Genomic DNA, 21,710 nt, shown 5'->3' on the forward strand with positions numbered 1-21,710 from the left:
TTATCACAAGAGGATTTCTCCTTCTCAACACTGTCACAATTTAAGTTTCAATGAGTTTGGGGGGGATATTCAATCCACAGCACCTTCTAAGGTAGTCAGAGCGATGACTTGATAAATGGTAGCTGCAGGTGTGGGAGGACATCAGGGGCACCTAGCTCCTGAAGCTCCTCCCACGTGGCCCCAGGGCCGCAGCTGCAGAAGGCCCCCTGGTACTCACGTCGATAGGCACACTGTCGTAGAGGCGCTTGCCAATCACAGTCTTGCCCTGGATGTCAATGTTCTCCCTCTCCTCAATGGGCAGCGTCTGCACCAGCACACAGTCGATGTACAGGGAGACGTTCTGGGCCTGGATGCTCAGGGCGATCTTGTGCCAGTCTCGATCAAAGAGGTCGTTGACCCGAGAGCCTCGGAAGACCACCCTGACGGCATCTTTCACGGCCCCCACAGAGTTGTACTCAACTGCCCTGTTCTCGCCGTCCAGGCGGATGGAGACCTGGGGAGGAGAGGACCAGAGACTCCTTGAGCTTCAGGCAAGTCAGGGGAGAGGAAAAGCAGGGAGGGGGGAGTTCGGAGTCAGACCTGACAAACCGGAGTCAGATCCTGGCTGTGGCTCCTACCAGCTGGTCCACTGTCTGTCTGTGTGCCAATCACTTCATGTCTCTGAGCCTTGGTTTCCCCCTGGGTACAAAGTCCTAGTACAATATCTACCTTGCAGGCTACTCTGAACTCTGTATGAAATGGATAACTGAATGCATACATCAACCTAAGGGTCACAAACTCAACTGCCTGGAGAAGCTGTGCATGAGAGCGCGTTTGTAAGACTGCAGGACAATTGGGGCACAGGAGGTGAGTTGTGAGGCCAACCAGAAACCCTGACTAGTTTCAGTGTCTATTAAAACCCTGAGCTGGCCAAGCCAAAAGCACCTTGTGGCTGGATGCCACATGCCAGTCTGAGACCCTGTCCATTAACCCACCCTGCCTCTCATCTTGAGCATAAAGTAGAAGCTCCAGAAGGATAAAGTTCCTTCATGGCAGGAGTCTTGTTGTCTGGATTCCTGGGGTACCCCCAACTCTTTGCAAAATGCCTGTGGCACAGTACATATTCTGGAACAAGGATTAACTTTTGTTTGCTTTTAAGAATGAATGAATGTGTGTCTTCTCGTCTGTGTACTCATTTCTGTGTCCCCTCCAGAATACCCACTGAACACACTGTGTGTGACAGGCCAGCACCTGCAGGTGTCAGGAGAAAAGTGCTGGGCAACATGGATCCTCTCCCAGTGTACAGAGGCAGGGGATATAATACAAGGTACAGAACACAAGCATACACTGAGCAAAGGAGTGGACAAGGACATTTTCATCCCATCTCTGTGGGGTTAGTCTTCACTTGCCCTGATTTCCACACTCCACTCCTGTCTGCCTGGCTCTCTGCTCCCAGAGCCTAGCCTTTAAGGAATTCTTCACCTTGGCCCCAGCTCCTGTGCCTTTTGGCTTCTAGTGGAGTTTAGCCCCCGTGAAGCCCACCGGAGTGGAGACCAAAGAGCAGGAGAGAGAGAGGCAGGGTACCCATCTTTCCTACCCCTTCTGGCTTCCCTGTGGTTCCAGAGGGGCTTCGTAGCTCTGGCTTTTGGGAGTTCTTCCTCCTCTATGATTCCAGAACTCAACATCTCCAGTAAAGACCAATATTCTCCCTGCCCCCTGCCCACCCTCAGCCTGTCCAGGCCCAGTGGCAGCTTCCTGCTCTTGCTAATCCTGGGATGCCTCAGCATTCCTTGTGGGTTTCCTTAATCCTTACCCCCTAACCTCATCAGCTCCCTTAACCTCAGCCACTTCATTAAAATGTTCTTCAAAAATTTGGGCCCACTGGGCTGTCCATTGTCTGCCTACACCCAAACCAATAAATCAGTTCTGAGCTGTGTGACCTTGGGCAAGTTATCCAGCCTCTCTGTGCTGTTTCCTCATTTGTAAAATGAGACCGACAGTATTGCCTACATCATAGACTTAGTAGGAGGATTAAATGAATACATGTAAAACACTTATGTAGTACTTATTATATGCCAGGCACTGTTCTAAATATTAGTTACAATAAATTAAGCAAGTAAGTTCAAAGACATCACTGCAGTGAAGCCTACCCTAATAAACACATATGCAGTCATGTGTCTTGTAACCCTTTGGTCAATGACAGGCCACATATACAACAGTGCTCCTATAAGACTACAATGTAGCTAAAAAATTCCTTTCCTGTGTATAGATGTGTTTCTATACAAAAATACTTTCCACTGTGTTACAGTTGCCTACAGCATTCAGTACAGTAACACGCTGTACAGATTTGGAGCCTGGGCGCCATAGGCTGTACCAGTAGCCCGGGTGTGCTGCAGGCTGTACCGTCTAGGTTTGTGTAAACACACTCCGTGATGAAATTGCCTAACCATGCATTTCTTAGAACATATCCCCATCATTAAGCCACCTGTGACTGTAATTGAATTCTAGCCTGGTCATTTGTTCTCACATCCCCAGGCATGTGGGTTTATTTCCTGTTTTCCATAGCACTGTGTCAGCATATGAAATCAACTTGTTCATTTCTTTTATTCAACTGTTTATTATCTACCCTGCTCCACCCCTTTAAAGCCTTTAGGTGCTTTGTTTCTCTTGTTCATCTCTGCCACCCCAGTGGCTAGAACAAGACATGGCACACAGTGGCACTCAGTAAAAAATACTGAATGAATGAATGAAGGAATGAGAGGCCCTACAGTTAAAAGAACATGCCCATGTAGTGCAGAGAATTAGCCACAGTGTTTATAACACAACTCAGGTCTCTGGTTTCTCTTTCTGGGCCCTCCATGGCTTTGGTGCAACAGGGAGACCTAGGATTTGCTTCTAATTGTGTCACCTGCTTGTATGCCATGGGTAGGATGAAAACAATAAGCTATGAATCCTGTCGAATCATTTAATACTTCTAACACACATAATCTAATATTTCCATGATTAAATGTGCTCTTCTATTTCTTGAGAATAGTTTCATGTGTTTGAGCCCTGGGTCCCCCGACCACCTTCAGAGCTTCCTGGGGACACAGCTTTCCCTTCAACGTTTCTATCTCTTCTAGCATAAGGTAGACCAGAGGGACGCACCAGCAGGCCTAAGGCTTGTGCCCGTCCACACTAGCTGGGTGGCCTGGGGAAGACACTTCATGCCTCAGATCCATCAGCAAATCCTGTTGGTTCTCATTTCAAAATACATCCCGAGTCTGATCATTTCTCCCGATTTCACTATTACTGCCTGATCGGAGCCAACATCATCTCTTACCTGGGTGCCTTCTAATTAGCTTCCCTGTTCTAAGCCTGTACACTTCCCATGCTTCCCCAAACAAAAAGTCCCCACACTGGCTTAGAAGGCTATATAAAGTCTGGCCTTCGTCCACCTTTCAGACCATATCTCTACTCCCCAACACACACACACACACACACACACACACACACACACACACACACACCCTACTCTGCTCCAGCAACACCGTTCTCCTCCCTGTCCTTTTAACATATCTGGAATGAGTGAGTGTCCCTCAGTTTCCACAAATGACAAAGGGGGAAAATGTCAGCTTTCAAGTGCGGTTGTAAATACCAAGTAAGATCATGCATGGACATGAACATCTGTACCTGTAGATCTACAGTGATTAACAGAGTGCACAGGCATGTGACTAACCCCATGCTGCTCACAGATCATCTGCTGGCAGGTCTTTATCCATTTTTTCTGTGTCTAGCCAGTGTTTTCCCAAAATGTGGTGGTGACCATCATCAGCACTTCCGGTGAAGGGCACTCAACCAAGCCTTGCTTAATGGAAGTGAATTGCCAGGTGCCTCTTTGAACATCATCCCAAGTCCCTACAAGAAGACACTCTCTGCATAGCTCTGCGGTATTTCAACCCATGGCTCATTCCGGCAGAAGGAGGGGAGCATGCAGACCGGCAGGCAGAGAGCACGCACAGCTCTGCAAATCCTGTGAAAGAAGAGAACCCAGACGGCGGAGGTGGTGCAGGCTCACCCCACAAGAATGTCAGGATAGGCGCCCAGTCCAAGTGCGCCAGACTCTCAGAAACCGAAGAAGCAAGACCAACATAACTGGAGATGGAGGTGGGTGGGGACACAATGAGCTGCCTGCTTTCCAAGTGGCATCTGGNCCCCCACACACACACACACACACACACACACACACACACACACACACACACCCTACTCTGCTCCAACAACACCATTCTCCTCCCTGTCCTTTTAACATATCTGGAATGAGTGAGTGTCCCTCAGTTTCCCCAAATGACAAAGGGGGAAAATGCCAGCTTTCAAGTGCGGTTGTAAATACCAAGTAAGATCATGCATGGACATGAACATCTGTACCTGTAGATCTACAGTGACTAACAGAGTGCACAGGCATGTGACTAACCCCATGCTGCTCACAGATCATCTGCTGGCAGGTCTTTATCCATGTTTTCTGTGTCTAGCCAGTGTTTTCCCAAAATGTGGTGGTGACCATCATCAGCACTTCCGGTGAAGGGCACTCAACCAAGCCTTGCTTAATGGAAATGAATTGCCAGGTGCCTCTTTGAACATCATCCCAAGTCCCTACAAGAAGACACTCTCTGCATGGCTCTGCGGTATTTCAACCCAGGGCTCATTCCGGAAGGAGGAGGGGAGCATGCAGACCGGCAGGCAGAGAGCACGCACAGCTCTGCAAATCCCGTGAAAGAAGAGAACCCAGACGGCGGAGGTGGTGCGGGCTCACCCCACAAGAATGTCAGGATAGGCGCCCAGTCCAAGTGCGCCAGACTCTCAGAAACCGAAGAAGCAAGACCAACGTAACTGGAGATGGAGGTGGGTGGGGACACAATGAGCTGCCTGCTTTCCAAGTGGCATCTGGAGAAGGCTCTCCTGCTCCATTCAGCTTCCCACACATGAAAATATTCATGCATCTAACTGATCGAGATGGGCTTAGACCAGAAGCCAGCTGAGAATGTGGTTAAAACCACAGACGTGGGAGCTTGACTGCCTGGGTTCAAATCTCAACTCCTGCTCTTATCGCCTGTGAAAACTTAGGCAGAGTTTTTAGCTTCTCTGTGGCTCAGTTTCCTTCCTTATAAGATGATAATAGCAGAACCTACTCATAGGTCATCATGAGGACTAAATGAGTTAAGACGTGCAATGCACTCAGAGCAACCCAGCCCATGCTGAGAACACACACGTGTTGATAAGCAAGTGCACGTAGCAGCCGGGCCTAGCTGTGAGCTCAGAGCAACCCAGCCCATGCTGAGAACACACACGTGTTGATAAGCAAGTGCACGTAGCAGCCGGGCCTAGCTGTGAGCTCAGAGCAACCCAGCCCATGCTGAGAACACACACGTGTTGATAAGCAAGTGCACGTAGCAGCCGGGCCTAGCTGTGAGCTCAGAGCAACCCAGCCCATGCTGAGAACACACACGTGTTGATAAGCAAGTGCACGTAGCAGCCGGGCCTAGCTGTGAGCTCAGAGCAACCCAGCCCATGCTGAGAACACACACGTGTTGATAAGCAAGTGCACGTAGCAGCCGGGCCTAGCTGTGAGCTCAGAGCAACCCAGCCCATGCTGAGAACACACACGTGTTGATAAGCAAGTGCACGTAGCAGCCGGGCCTAGCTGTGAGCTCAGAGCAACCCAGCCCATGCTGAGAACACACACGTGTTGATAAGCAAGTGCACGTAGCAGCCGGGCCTAGCTGTGAGCTCAGAGCAACCCAGCCCATGCTGAGAACACACACGTGTTGATAAGCAAGTGCACGTAGCAGCCGGGCCTAGCTGTGAGCTCAGAGCAACCCAGCCCATGCTGAGAACACACACGTGTTGATAAGCAAGTGCACGTAGCAGCCGGGCCTAGCTGTGAGCTCAGAGCAACCCAGCCCATGCTGAGAACACACACGTGTTGATAAGCAAGTGCACGTAGCAGCCGGGCCTAGCTGTGAGCTCAGAGCAACCCAGCCCATGCTGAGAACACACACGTGTTGATAAGCAAGTGCACGTAGCAGCCGGGCCTAGCTGTGAGCTCAGAGCAACCCAGCCCATGCTGAGAACACACACGTGTTGATAAGCAAGTGCACGTAGCAGCCGGGCCTAGCTGTGAGCTCAGAGCAACCCAGCCCATGCTGAGAACACACACGTGTTGATAAGCAAGTGCACGTAGCAGCCGGGCCTAGCTGTGAGCTCAGAGCAACCCAGCCCATGCTGAGAACACACACGTGTTGATAAGCAAGTGCACGTAGCAGCCGGGCCTAGCTGTGAGCTCAGAGCAACCCAGCCCATGCTGAGAACACACACGTGTTGATAAGCAAGTGCACGTAGCAGCCGGGCCTAGCTGTGAGCTCAGAGCAACCCAGCCCATGCTGAGAACACACACGTGTTGATAAGCAAGTGCACGTAGCAGCCGGGCCTAGCTGTGAGCTCAGAGCAACCCAGCCCATGCTGAGAACACACACGTGTTGATAAGCAAGTGCACGTAGCAGCCGGGCCTAGCTGTGAGCTCAGAGCAACCCAGCCCATGCTGAGAACACACACGTGTTGATAAGCAAGTGCACGTAGCAGCCGGGCCTAGCTGTGAGCACAGGATTGAGCGTGCTGTTCCGGAAGAGCTTGCTCTCAGACAGCAGCCCATGAATGAGGTTGCCAGAGCCCAATCGTTTGAGCATATTTGTATTTTAGTTCAATCCCAACCAAAAATTTAGACAGTGTCTCCCAGCTGAAGGTGAATAATGTCTTCACATAGTTCATTTTTCCAGAACAGGACAAAGATCCGGTTGGTCTGTGAACTCTGAGCAGAGGGGATTGGGATTTGGCAGAGAACAGAAAGTACTGTTGCTTTCATCTCAGACCATCCGACTGTGCCGGTGGCTTTGGTTTTGAGAACTGTCCTTCCTCCCCAGGCTGTGTGCTGTGGAAGAGCTGTTCTACCTTCTTAAGAACCAAAAGCCAAAACACACCAGAGGAGGGTGAAGACATGGCCCAGAGCCTCATCCACGAGAAAACCTAAGAACTTTGTAAGGAGGAATCTACTTGTGGCAAAATCTTATTATGTATCAAGCACTATTCTAGAGGCTTTACATGCATTATTTCATCTGATTTTTCCACCGACCAGTTGTGGTAGGTACTCTCTACTTTCAGTTTTATAGTTAAGAAAACCAAGACTCAGAAAGATGAACTAATATGTCTCACGGCCCCCACCAAGAAAGGGTTAGACACAGGATTTGACCCCAGGTCTATCTGACTCGGAGCCAGTTTCTTCTACTGTAGCACGAAGCTGTGTCACTCATGTCACTAACAGAGTGGGTGTTGTAGGACAGCAGATCTGGTTGCCACCTGCCTGGTTAGCCTGAGAGTCCCTGAGGACAGAAACTCGGCCTCTTTCTTCCGCACCAGAAGGCCTGGCACTGGGTTATCATGGAGAGAAGAAGCTGGCCCTTTGGGCGATGTGACATTCCTCTACAGGTTCCCTGAGCCTCCGTACACCAGACTCCCAATCTCTTTAAGACCCCTGGAGAAAACACAGTGGATGATGCCATCCCCTGTGAGAAGGAAACAGAAAGCTCTGGGCCCACTGAGACCAGGTGCTACTGCCCGTACCTGTGGGATGCCGTACTGGTCGATGACCTGCCAGATGTACCAGTCTTCTTTCCGAGATGTTTTCCTGAACCGGAAGGTTGTGACAAAGGCGTACTCATCAGGCAAACCTTGGGGAAACACATCCCTGGAGGAAAACAGAGACACACACCACCAGGCTTAGCCCTGAGAGCAGGGACCCAGCAAGGAAGCCTACACAGCCCGTCAGCCACTACCCTCTGCCAACTTGACCTCCAACCTAATCTACAACCCACCTGCTTGGCCTGCCTTTGCTGTCTTTTCCTTAGATCGGGGCCTCAGTGTGACACTCAGTAGACCATTGTGGCAGCCACTTCATCATCTCCCTGTCCCCACCCTGAGCACACGCAAACCCACCTTGCAGTGTGCATGTGCTTCTGCCTCTCCACCATCACAGCTCCTGATGATGGATGCTAAATGCCCATGCCCCCAGGATCACACACAGCTGAGCCTCCCAGCCTTCCCCATTCCCTGCCCTGTTCCTCCTCAGCAGGGCCAAACTGCTGCATCTTCTCCTGTGGGGTTCCCTGCCCCCTGTATCAGGATGCTATGATCTGAATGTTTGTGCACCACCACCCCGTAAACTCATATGTTGAAATCCTAAACCCCAAGGAGATGGATTCTTTGGGAGAGGAATTAGGACAGGAGGGTGGAGCCATCATAAGTGGGATTAGTGCCCTTATAAAGGAGACCCCACAGAGCTCCTTTACCCCTTTCACCATGGGAGGCTACGGCAAAAAGATGGCCATCTACCGGGTTCTTGATCTTAGACTTCCCAGCTTCCAGGACTGTGAGAAATAAATTTCCATTGTTTATAAACTACCCGGTCTATGGTACTTTGTTATGGCAGCCCAAAAGGACTAAGACTCAAGAACCCTTTTCTCTCCATGGAGACCTGGGTTCCTGCAGAGCCGATAGGGCCAGCCCCTCTCCTGCGGGAGTCCTCAACTCCCTGCTGCTCCCCTCCAACTAGACCCTTTCTCTTCCAAATTCAGTAATAAAAAGTGTTAGTTCCCTCCTATGGAGGACCGATTCCTCCACTGAGTACCAAGATCCTATCCCCATGTACCTCCCCAGAGCCTCCTCAGACCTGCTGTCCTTTCACCATCCTCTGTGTCATGAACAGAGGCACCTGAGCTCCCTCCTGCCTCTCTTAATTCAGCACATACCCCCATCCTTCTCCCACCCACCCAACACAAAGCCTCCTTTGATGTCACATCCCACCCCCACATTTTCCCCATGTGGTCCCCCATGAGGAGACACTGACAAATCCCTGTCCCTCAGCACCTGCCATGGTGCCCACAGCACAACAGGCATTCCATTAATGTGGAGGAATAATGAACTTTGAAAATGGTCAACATGTTCTTTCCATGAAGAAACCTTTCCTCTCCCAATCCTAGTACAGGCCTGGTTAAATTTCCTGGAGAAAGCATACCAGACAGCACTGGCATGGGGACTGTCCTGTGTGCTGCAGGATGTCCACAGCACCTCCAAAGGAATGCAACAACTCTCAAGTTATAGACCCTATAGAATAGGAAGTCCTTGGAATGACTGAAAAGGAATTTAGAACAACAATCCTTAGGAAACTTAATGAGATACAAGAAGTCTCAGTTAGACAACACGACAAAATGAAAAAATGTATACAGGAACTGAAAGAGGAAACGCACAAAGAAATCAATGCCCTGAACAAGATTGTAGCAAAGCTTGTGGAGCTGAAGGATTCATTCAATGAAATAAAAAACACAACAGGGAGCTTAACTGGCAGGCTAGATCAAGCAGGAGAGAGAATATTTGACCTTGAAGATGGCTTGTTTGAAATAGCATGGGCAGACAACAGAAAAGAAAAAAAGAATTTAAAAACTTGAAGAAAATCTAATAGAGAAAATAGAAAACCTCAAGCACCCTAATATCCAAATCATGGGTATTCCAGAGGGAGAAGAAAAAGAAAATGGTACTGAAAACATATTCAACAAAATAATAGCAGAAAACTTCCCAGGTATAGGAAGAGATACAGACCTTCAGATTTAGGAAGCTCAAAGATCTCCCAACATATTCAACCCAGAAAGGTCCTCTCCAAGGCATGTTATAGTCAAACTGGCAAAACTCAAAGAAAGAGAGAATCTTAATGCTGCAGGAGAGAAGCATCAAGTCACCTATAAGGGAACCCCTATCAAACTAACATCAGACTTTTCATCAGAAACTCTAAAAGCTAGAAGAAACTGGGCTGACATATTTAAAATACTAAAAGACAAAAATTGCAAGCCAAGAATACTTTACCCAGCAAGGCTATCCTTCTGAAATGAAGGACACATAGTATATTTTCCAGACAAGCAAAAACTGAGGGAATTCACTACCTCATGACCAGCCTTACAAGAAATTCTCAAGGGAGTACTTGGTCTGGTACCTGAAAAACAACCATCACTACCATGAATACTCAAGACAGAACAAAACCCACCAGTAAAATAAAATGTTAACAATGAAGAGAGGGGGAAAAAAAAGGTTTATCCACTATTCTAAGAAACCAACAAACACAGAAGACGATTAGTAAATCAGAAAGAAAGAAACAAAAGATATTTAAAACATCCAAACAAAAATCAATATAATGCCAGGCATAAATCAATATCTTTCAATAATAACTCTTAATGTAAAAGGTTTGAATTTCCCATTCAAAAGACACAGAAGATGTGCCCCCAAATATGCTGCCTACTAGAAGGCCACCTCACCCGTAAAGATAAACATAGACTTAGAGTGAAACAATTGAAAAAGAAATACCATGCAAACCGAAATGAAAAAAGAGGTGGAGTAGCTATTTTTATATCAGATAAAAGAGACTTTAAAACAAAAACCATAAAAAAGATAAAGAAGGCCACTATATAGTGATAAAAGGATCTATCTAACAAGAAGACATAACAATCATAAATATCTATGCACCCAACTTTTGAGCAGCCAGATTTATAAAGCAAAGACTATTAGACCTAAAGAAAGAGATAGACACTAATATCATAATAGTTGGAGATCTGAACACCCCACTCTCCACAATGAACAGATCATCTTGGCAAAAAATTAACATGGGATTCATCCCATGGATGCAAGAGAAACACAAGACCTTAATAATACTTTAGACCAACTGGACTTGGCAGATATATACAGAATATTTCATCCGACAATGTCAGAATATTCATTCCTCTCTTCAGCACATGGAACATTCTCCAGGATAGGCCACATGTTAGGTCACAAATCAAGTCTCAACAAATTCAAAAAACTGGAATTATTCCATGTATTTTTCTGACCACAATGGATTAAAACTAAAAATCAATAACAAACAAAACTCTGGAAACTATACAAATACATTGAAATTAGACAACATTCTACTTAACAACATATGGGTCCAAGAAGAAATTAAACAGGAAATCAAAAAATTTATTGAAAACAATGACACATCATATCAAAACCTGTGGGATACTGCAAAAGCAGTACTAAGGGGGAAATTTATTGCACTAAATGCTTACCTCAGAAGAATGGAAAGATGGCAAGTCAACAACCTAATACTTCATCTTAAAGAATTAGAAAAACAAGAACAATCCAAACCCAAAGTTAGTAGAAGGAAAGAAATAATTAAGATCAAAGCAGAACTAAGTGAAATAGAAGCCCCCCAAATGATACAATAGATCAATGAAACAAAAAGTTGGTTTTTTGAAAAGATAAATAAAATTGGCAAACTATTAGCAAGGTTAACTAAAAAAAGAGGAGGGAAGATACAAATAACAAAAATTAGAAATGAAAATGGTTATATTACAACTGATACTTCAGAAATACAAGGAATCATTAGAGACTACTATAAACAACTATATGCCAACAAATTTGAAAATCTAGAGGAAATGGATAAATTCTTGGACACATGCAAACTACCAACACTAAGCCAAGATAACAAAGAAAATCTGAACAGACCAATAACAATAAAAGAGATTGAAATTGTTATCAGCAGTCGCCCAGCAAAGAAAAGCCGAAGACAAGTTGACTTCACAGCAGAATTTTACCAAACCTTTAAAGAAGAATTAATGCCAATTCTGTACAAACTATTCCAAAAAATTGAAACAGAGGCCACTCTCCCAAACTCGTTCTGTGAGGGAAACATCACCCTGATACCAAAACCAGACAAAGATACAACAAAAAAAGAAAACTATAGGCCAATATCATTGATGAATATAGATGCAAAAATCCTCAATAAAACTACCTAATAGAATACAGCAGCACATACATAAAATTATATGCCGTGATCAAGTGGGATTCATCCCATGGATGCAAGGTTGTTTCAACATATGCAAATCAATAAATGTGATACACCATATCAATAAAATCAAACACAAGGACCATATGATCATCTCTATCGATTCTGAAAAAGTGTTTGATAAAATTCAACACTTGTTCATGATAAAGACTCTATAAATTGGGTATAGAAGGAAAGTTTCTCAACACAATTAAATCCATATATGACAAACCCACTGCAAATATAATCCTGAATGGAGAAAAATTGAAAGCCTTTCCCTTAAGAACAGGAACAAGACAAGGATGCCCACTCTCACCACTCCTATTCAACATAGTGCTGGATGTATTAGCCAGAGCAATCATGGAAGAGAAGGAATTAAAGGGCATCCAGATTGGAAAAGATGAGATCAAACTGTCTCTGTTTGCAGACAACATGATCCTATATATACAATAGCCTAAAGCCTCTACAAAAAAATAAAAACTCTTGGAGTTGATAAATGATTTCAGCAAAGTAGCAGGATACAAAACCAACACACAAAACTCAGTAGCATTTCTATATTCTAACAATGAACTGGCAGAGAAGGAAATCAAGAAAGCTATCCCATTTACAGTAGCCACCAAATAAATAAAATACCTAGGAATAAATTTAACCAAGGATGTGACAAATCTCTATGATGAGAACTACAAACCGCTGTTGAGAGAAATTAAAGAGGCACAAGAAGATGGAAAGATATCCCATGCTCTTGGATTGGAAGAGTTAATGTTGTGAAAATGTCTATACTCCCCAAAGTGATCTACGGACTCAACACAGTCCCCATCAAAATTCCAATGACATTTTTCTCAGAATTTGAAAAAACATTCCTAACACTCATATGGAAGAAGAAAAGACCACAAATAGTCAAAGCAATTCTGAGGAAAAAAAAAATAGCTGGAGGCATAACACTACCTGACATTAAACTTTACTACAAAGTGATAGTAACCAAAACAGCATGGTACTGGCATAAAAACAGACACATGGACCAATGGAACAGAATAGAGAATCCAGAAATCAACCCATGCACCTACTGCCATCTGATCTTTGACAAAGTCTCTAAGACCACTCTCTGGGGAAGAGACTGCCTCTTCAGTAAATGGTGTTGGGAAAATTGGACATTCATATGTAGGAGAATGAAACTAGATCTGTGCCTCTTACCATATACCAAAATCAACTCAAAATGAATTAAAGAATTAAATATACGTCCTGAAACAATAAAACTCCTTAAAGAAAACATAGGGGAAACACTCCAGGAAGTAGGATTAGGTACAGACTTTATGAATATTACTCCAACAGCACAGGCAACCAAAGGAAAAATAAACAAATGGGATTATATCAAACTAAAAAGTTTCTGCACAGCAAAAGAAATAATCAACAGAGAAAAAGACATCTGACAGAGTGGGAGAAAATATTTGCAAAATATACATCAGGCAAAGGATTAATAACCCGAATATACAAGGAACTCAAACAACTTTAGAAAAAAAACAAGTAACCCAATTAAAAAATGGGCAAAGGAGCTGAATAGTCATTTCTCAAAGGAAGATGTACGAATGGCCAACAGACATATGAAAAATGCTCAACATCACTCAGCATTCAGGAAATGCAAATCAAAACCACTTTGAGATACTATCTCACTCCAATTAGGACAGCTAATATCCAAAAGACTGAGAATAGCAAATGCTGGTGAGGTTGCAGAGAAAAAGGAGCCCTTCTATACTGTTGGTGGGACTGTAAAATGGTGCAGCCCTTATGAAAAATAGTATGGAGGTTCCTCAAAAAACTACAGATAGATCTACCATATAACCCAGATATTGCACAGCTGGGTATATACCCAGAGGAATACAAATCATCATGTCGAAGAGATACCTGCACTCCCATGTTTATTGCAGCATGATTTACAATAGCCAAGAGTTGGAACCAACCTAAATGCCCATCATCAGATGAGTGGATAAGGAAAATGTGGTATATCTACACAATGAGATACTACTCAGCTATAAAAGGAATGAAATATTACCATTTGCAGCAACATGGATGGACTTAGAGAAAATTATATCAAGTGAAATAAGCCAGGCACAGAAAGAGAAATGGGGCATGTTCTCACTTATTTGTGGGAGCTAATAAAAATAAGTAAATAAATGAACAGAGTGGGGGGAGGGAAGAAGACACAGCAATCACAACAACTCCTTGATTTTGTTAAGACACGTAAACAGATATGATGTTGACGGGGGGAGGAGGGAAAGTAGGGAAGGAAAGGAGGAATTGATAAAGGGACACAAAAATCAACTATATTACTATATTGTATATTGATAAATTAAGATTTAAAAAAGAAAATTAAAGTTAAACTATTCTTTCTTGAAATGTCAGTGCTCTGTTGGTTTGATTTCATTTCTGATATTTTGCCATTAAAACAAACATAAAACCATACAGAAAATTCTTCTCAGAACAACTGTTAGCATGACCTGAGCCTAAATCCATCACCCAGACACTGTTTTCAATTCTATGTTCCACAGGATGGTGCCCAGAGCAGTTCTGCTGTTTGGTCCCAGTGTCCCATGAGAGTAAGGCATCATCAGCAAATAGCAGGGTCCTCTGGTAGGCTCTTCCACCAGGCTTGTATAACTCTTGCTTATTCTCCTTTGTTTTGCTCTTTCTCTATTGCATGTTTCCTTTAACATGAAGTTGTAAATGGTTTTCCCTGTTATAAGTGGTATGGGTGGTGAACTGGACATAATACACCAGGGAAGTAAGGAGGAGTGACTTGGGAAGTGAAGGCTAGACTCTGCTCAACCTTATGGAGCCCTAAAACAAGCATGGGACCAGGTGACGAATATTAGCATCACTCAGCATCTGGACCTCTTTGTAGAAAGAGCAACCCTCACAGTCCAGGAAGGTATGACTCCCTTCTGATTAAGCTGACAGTGATTGCTGTCTCTATTTCACAAAAACAGCTAACTCAGAGGGAGTTAGTGACTTGCCTTATTCCCCCTTCCGTAAAATCACTCTCACAGGGCACGGGTACCGAGAGCCATGGGTAAAATGACATTAGTCTGAAATAATGCCTGTTGCATGGTTGGCACTTGGAGAATGCTCAGTGAAGCAAAAAAAAAAAAAAAAAATGACTGCACACATGCAAAAATCCAAACCCTGCCAGCCAGTATGCAGAGCCCACCTTTGCCAGGCTAGTGTCTGACCGAGTGTTCCCACACTTCATGGGTTCCTTCACTCATTCATTCAGCAAGTATTTAATAACTCCCTGCTCTGGACAGGGATGAGTCAGGTGCTGGGACTACAGCAGAAACCAAGGCTCAGCTCTCTCCTAGGGATTTTCATCAATCAGGGGAGACTGGGAAGGACGAATTACACAAGTGATTAGTTGGCTTCAAGTGTACACATGTTGTGCAGGCATATAGGTTGTGAGCAGAGTAGATAAGCGGAAGGCCCAATTCGATGTGGGAGTTGAGGGACTGCATCTTTGAGAACACAATGGTAGAGCTGTACTTTGAAGGATGAACAGAGCAGATGCCCCAAGTAGAGGGAGGAACACAAACAGGTCCCTGCGGTGGAGGTAGATGCCTGGCAGGCTCTCAGAAGAGACAGAGGAGGTGGGCGCAGGAGGACGGATGAGGAGACCACAGAGGTGGGATGGGGCCAGATCACACATGGGGCCTTTCCCTCCTGCTCCTTTAGTGTAAGATCACTTGGAAGTAATTACAGAGTTGGAAGATGGAGAAGTGGCCTGATGTCATATCATTTTTGTTTTCAAAACATCTGTCTGCCTATTGAGAGAAGAATGCAGCATTTATTTTATTTTAGCCCTTGACTGGAGACCCATAGGTGTCAGGCACTAGAAAAATCTTTCATATCCTCTCAACAATGTTGTAAGGCAGAGATGGTCGTCTCAGATTGAAAACAGAAAACTGATGCATCATGGCATTCAGTAACTTGGGTAAGGCCAGGCACCCAGTCAACACTGAAGCTGGGTCTCCACTGGCCAAAACCACTTGGTGACCCTGCGTGGTGCCATTCCTGCCACACAACACAGTGGCGGGTCCATAGTAGGTCCCATGTACCTAGTATAAGCCATAAGTGTTCGTTATTTAATGAATTGATAGAAAAATACATGCATGAATAAATGATTAATGCCAAATGTTTATAAAGAGATGAGTGTAGAAGGACTGATGATAAAGCCAATGATAAAAGATCGGCTAAGAACCAGGTCAGTGGTTCAGTTGCTTCATCTTTGGGCGACCTCACCAGGCATGGAGTAGGTTAGAGCCCAACTCAGTGCTCAGTGTGCAGCTGTGGCTGACTGACCCCCTTCCTGCCCTTTCCCAGAGCATCCAGGGCAAGTCTGGAAGGAAAAGTGACCACTCACTCGGTCCTCTGCACCACTGGGAAGGATCCCATCCGGACATAGGAACTCTGTGCTCCATTCTCTCTCTTCTCCAAGATTTCCTTCACACTGAACAAATCCATCAGGTCAAAACCTGTCCAAAGAGAAGAGTCAGGAGTGAGTTTGCAGAGGAGCATGAGAGACCAAGGAAAAGCACATCTGCTCTCTGCAAAGGCAGCCTGCCCACCCTGCCCCAGGACACAGACAGGGAGGGAGCTGTTCGGATGACAGCACACTGTCAGGGAGAAAACACAAGCACAGAGTGATGAGGTGCCCAGCTTCCACTTCTATTCCAACGCGAAGGTGCAGGAGAATGCAGAAGGCGTTTGGTCTTGTCTCATTTTCCACCTTAGGTGCATTGTTAGTAAAAAGTAATGGAAAACTCATGGGCTTTGGGCTTGGGGGAGTGGTAACCTTAGCTCTATTCTCTCCTTTTGAAAGTTCAATGTATTATTGTGATTGTTGTACCTTTTTAAATTTTCCCCCTCATTTCAAATTCATTGTTTATTTATTTATCTTTAATTTATTCTTTAATTGAAACATATTATACATATTTATGGGGTACAGAGGTTTTTTTAATTTGTTTATTTTATTTTATTTTTTTAGCTCCCACTTATGAGTGACGACATGTGGTATTTCTCTTTCTATGCCTGGCTTATTTCACTTAATATCCTTTTCTCTAAGTTCATCCATGATGCTGCAAATGGCAGAATTTCATCCTTTTTCAAGGCAGAGTAGTACTCCATTGAGTATACATACCACATTTTCCTTATCCAGTCGTCCATCAATGGACATCCTCTACCACTAAATTCTGCCCATAGATGTGTTCATAGAGTGTTCATTCAATATCTATTTTGGAGCCTGCTATATGCCAAGCACTGTGAGCTTTGCGGATAGAGCAGGAAGGGAGACAAAATCCTGGCTCTTGGGCAACTGGAACCCCACTGGGAAGACCAAAAATGAACGAATGCACAGTAATAATGTCCAGCACAATTCCAGGCAGTAAAGAATAAGTAAGCAGGGTCGGAATTTGAGAAGGACTGGGCAGGGGTGACAGGGAAGGCTCTTTGGGAGGAAGCCACCAAGCTGAGGCTTGCCCTGGTCTGGTCTGGGAAGGGGGTTCCAAGCAGAGTGAGATTGTGCAGGATTAAAGCCCTGGGTGGCTTTTTGGATTGGACCCTTCCCAGCCCCTTGCCATTCTGAGGTTGTCTTGTTCTTGGAAAATGACTCATTAGCCATGATGTCATTTCTAAATAGCATTTTACATACTGGCTATTAAGTGGAACTCTTGATGTAATGTTAAATGATATTCGATCCTTAAGATACAAAGCATGTATCCAGAAGCCCCTTATGGATGGAAACTGTGCTTTTCTGTTCACACACTGATGTGATTGATTCAGTCTCTCAGAAGATAGTCGGTTTGTGGGGGAGGCATTCACATTCCCTGCCTGATGTCCACTACATTATACAGGTAGAGCTGGCTGACAGGGGCCACCACTGGGTAAGGCCAGCTGCCTGCAGCTGACAGCACTGGAGGACAGGGCCCGCTCCCACCCCCAGGGCCAGCAGGGCCTGGCCCACACTACAGATTTGTCATACTGAACACATGTCACCCCTCTAAGCTAAAAAGTGCCCTTCATCCCTGGGGGAGACTGTGCAGAGCAGAGGCACCCGGCACTTGGGCCAGACACTCAGGGGTGAAGCCCTACTTACCAGCTGTGTGACTGTGAGCAGAAACCTTAACCTCTCTGAGCTTGTTTCTTTGTGTTTTTGTAAAATTGGGACAATAATAGCATATGGTAATGGAAGAGTAAGTGTTCTGGAATGAGAAATATTTGGGTCCAAATCCTTGCTCCCACACTTTCCCTGCCTGCTAGCTCTCAGGTAAGTTATTCACTGTCTCCGGCCTCATTTCTTCATCTGCCAAATGGGATGTTGAAACACCAGCTCATGGGGCATGGATGGGTGACATGGCCCAGCACAGTGTCAGCCTGACTGGCAAAGCACCTGTGGGTAACACATTCTGACTCTGATAATAAGCACTGATATCTTGAAAGATCACTTTGAGTTTTAAGGAAGAAAATCTGCAGGAACATGCCTGGAACATAGTAGGTGATCACTAAATGCCCCAAGCTCTAAATGGATCTCTCATGCTCTGTGAGGGTGTGGTCACTCCCTATCCCATGACAAGCTCCTAACAAACATCGGGGATGGGGAGTGGATGGGTGTCCCTGACACTGACTGGCCATGATCTCAGCCATGTCACTTTCTCCCTGGACACTTCCCTCATCTGTAAACTGACAGAACAGATGACATTTGACCATCTTTGGTGTTTTTAGCATTGGTAATTATTTATCCTATTTCCCCCAATTTTTGCCATGGCTGGGAGGAGCCTGTCTTCCAATCCAACTGCATTGCTTGCATAATAGTGAATTTGAAGGTTCTGTTTTTATGCAGTAAATAATCCCTCAGTTCAGCAAGCATGCCGGGAGCCACGAGTTAACACTGCTGCTGCTGGCAAGGTAGAGGACTTCAGCCCAAAGCAAGGATATTGATCTCAGGCAAGGTAGAGCGTGCATCAGGCACTGACAGCGCTAAACGTAGCCCGAGACACACTCTGCCACACACAGACTTCCCACTGGGTGACTTTGAGGAAGTTATTTGATTTTGTCCAGCCTGTTTCCTTAACTGGAAAAATGGAATAATTTCTTGCAGGGCTGCCATGAGATTTAAATGATGACATAATAAAGTGCCTGCAGGGGAAGCCAGCACCCAGTAATTGCTCAGGCAGTGCCACTCTCCCTTCCTGGGGACCACGGTGAGAACCTTTTGATCCATGTCCTCTGTGAAATCCTCTGATACTGGAGCCTCGTATTCCTGCAATAGCCCACCACTAGCATTCTGGTTACACAGGACCAGGCCTCTAAGGCACGGGGCAGACAGCAGTCACCTCCCCAGCAGGGATCCCCAAGGGGAACCAGATGTTGGGAAGCATCCACCGAATAGACACATCCTTCACCTCTCCCCAGGGTTGCCTGAGGACTCCCAGCAAGGGCAGGCTGGCTGGAGACACACAGGACGTGCTGGCTCTTATTCAGAGAAGGCTCCCAGGTGGCCTCAGCAGTGCCCCCTATGGCTTACTGTGAGGGATGGGGCAGAAGGAAAGGGGCCCAAGAGCCTGTTCAGAATCGGGTGGACTCATGCCAGGTGGCCACCCCGTGAGAAGCCAGGAGCAAGAACTGCAAAGTGTCCTCTTCCTCTACTTCACAGCATTGTCAACGGTCACTGGAAATTGCCACCTTAATCTGAGTTTCCACTTACCTGTTACATGTGGGAGAATTAGAACAACAAAAGAGTTTAAAATGCGCACTTGCCGCTCTACCTTCTGGTTCCACTTTCATTGGTTTCAGATAAAAACAAAGACTTGAACATGACAAAAGTTTGAACAACAAGCAATTAACTAGGTGGCAGCAAAGGGCACTGAGAGAAAAGATGAATTGCCCCAAATAAATAAGGACTGGGAAGGAAAATGAAAAATATCCCCGAGGTAAATGGGCTGTGGCACAAGGCACTGTGAGACTAGAAGCATTTGTTTCACGCAAACATCACAAGAGATGCCTAGAGACGTCAGGACTCAGCTGGGCCACGTGGCCACAGGAGACCTTAGCAACCGCCCGGATTCACTGGCTGCACCAGTGCCTACGGTGCACTCCTGGCCTCAGCCTCCAAGGCAGCCCTAGTTCCTCCCGGGTCTTCAGTGGGTCTGGGCCCAGTGCGGGCAGCTTCTCTGTTTAGGGCTCTGTCTCCTTCAGGAGATGGTGAACTCCCTAAGGAAAGGGATCAGATCCGATTCATTTTCCCATCCTTGAAAAGTCTGGTGCTTTTGTTGTTCCTGTTTGAGGCACCGTTTGTGGATGGAGGGAAGGAGAGAAGGAAGGAATTCACCTACCGCCATGAAGGACCTCCTCCATATTAGATGCCCAGGTGGCTGCTCAGATTCCAATAATGAACAGGAATCCTGGCTACTTTGGGGACACTGGCTGGGAATGAGGTAGGCAAGGGCAGGCCAGGCTGGGCTCTGTGGGCCACATGGGGGAGTTTGGGTTTCTTTCCTTGGGCAATGAGGAGCCATGGAGGGCTTTAAAGAGAGGAGAACACAATCCAGTTTCTATCTCACATGGGGATTATGGCAGCGGGGGCGAAGGGGTGGGGAGGCCAGAGGGGAGCAGGCTTGGTGAGGAGGCTGGGAGGGGAGGCATGCAAGAAGAGACTGGGCTGGAGAGCTATTTAGGAGGTACCATGGGCATGCCTGGAGGATAATCTGGGTGTGGGGGCTGAGGTGGGAGGAGAGAAAATGTCTGGGGCCAAATTTGAGACTTGCACTGTGCCTAATATATCCTTTAAGCATTAAACAGCTAACCTCCCAGGAAAGCTGTATGATGCTTTTATTCACTAGAATTTACAGAATATTCACTTATTATACTAAAAGGGACCCTCAGAGACATTCTGTCAGATCCACCTTTACATAGGTGGAGAAACTGAGGCTCAGAGATGTTGGGAGATTGACCTACGCCCCCCTGGCTGGCGAGCAGCAGGGCCATCTAAGATCTATGGCTTCAATCTCCCAAGTCTATTCTCACCCCCATTCTCACTGTTCCAGCCCAGATAAGCCCTAAAAATAGCCAAAGTCATTTAAGGAAACGTCTGGAGGTGAGGCTTCTGGGAACTGTTTTTTTTTTTTTTTTTTTTTGCCAGATTACCCCATTACATTTAAGTTGGCAGGTCTGAGGCTCCATCTCTCCATAACTCCTTCTTCAGCCTCAGCATGGCAGGAACATTTGTTCAGAGCTGGTTATAATTAAAGTGATGGTAGATAAAGCAGTTTTCTGTGCACTCAGAGCTCCACAGGCAGGGCTCCTGCTCTGATTCTGATGGATGCCCACCTGGCTTTGTGATTCATTCCCTGGAGGCCTCCACAAGGCAGGGGGGCAGGGGCAGCTTCAGGACTCCACTGGCTGCAGATCTACACAGGAGGATGGATTCATAATAGAGGGTCCCATTTCTGTCCAATCACCAAACAGACTCTTCAGCAGGATCCTCTCATATGCCAAAGACTAAAAACTGTGTACAAAGTTCTGCATATGCACACATGTGCACACACATAGACACACAGACACATGCATACATACACACGTGTGTTTGCACACACAGCACACCCTCTGAATCCTCCCAGCAAGAATCAGTTATTCTTAAGGAGAAAAAACTCTTGCTGCTCTTCAGAACATAGAATGACAGGAAAGCATGAGGCGCATTCTGCGTCACAGATGACATAGGCAGGGTCCCTTGTCCGTGCGTTTACCTCCCTCCCTC

The 21,710-nt window shown here is 45.8% G+C and overlaps 1 protein-coding gene across 1 annotated transcript in view; it reads right to left on the minus strand.

Annotated features, from left to right (window-relative positions):
- COL22A1 (collagen, type XXII, alpha 1) overlaps positions 1-21,710 on the minus strand; it is a gene marked incomplete at its 3' end in the record, with an annotated part of 125,327 nt that overhangs the window by 65,531 nt on the left and 38,086 nt on the right. The window contains exons 5-7 of the mRNA XM_008575803.1: positions 16,323-16,434; positions 7,633-7,756; positions 218-493 (exon numbers count right to left, since the gene is read on the minus strand). Coding sequence (XP_008574025.1) covers positions 218-493; positions 7,633-7,756; positions 16,323-16,434 — 512 coding nt within the window. The remainder of the gene's footprint in view (positions 1-217; positions 494-7,632; positions 7,757-16,322; positions 16,435-21,710) is intronic.

This window comes from Galeopterus variegatus, unplaced genomic scaffold (genome assembly GCF_000696425.1).
Source record: "Galeopterus variegatus unplaced genomic scaffold, G_variegatus-3.0.2 Scaffold1240, whole genome shotgun sequence".
Lineage (NCBI taxonomy): Eukaryota > Metazoa > Chordata > Mammalia > Dermoptera > Cynocephalidae > Galeopterus > Galeopterus variegatus.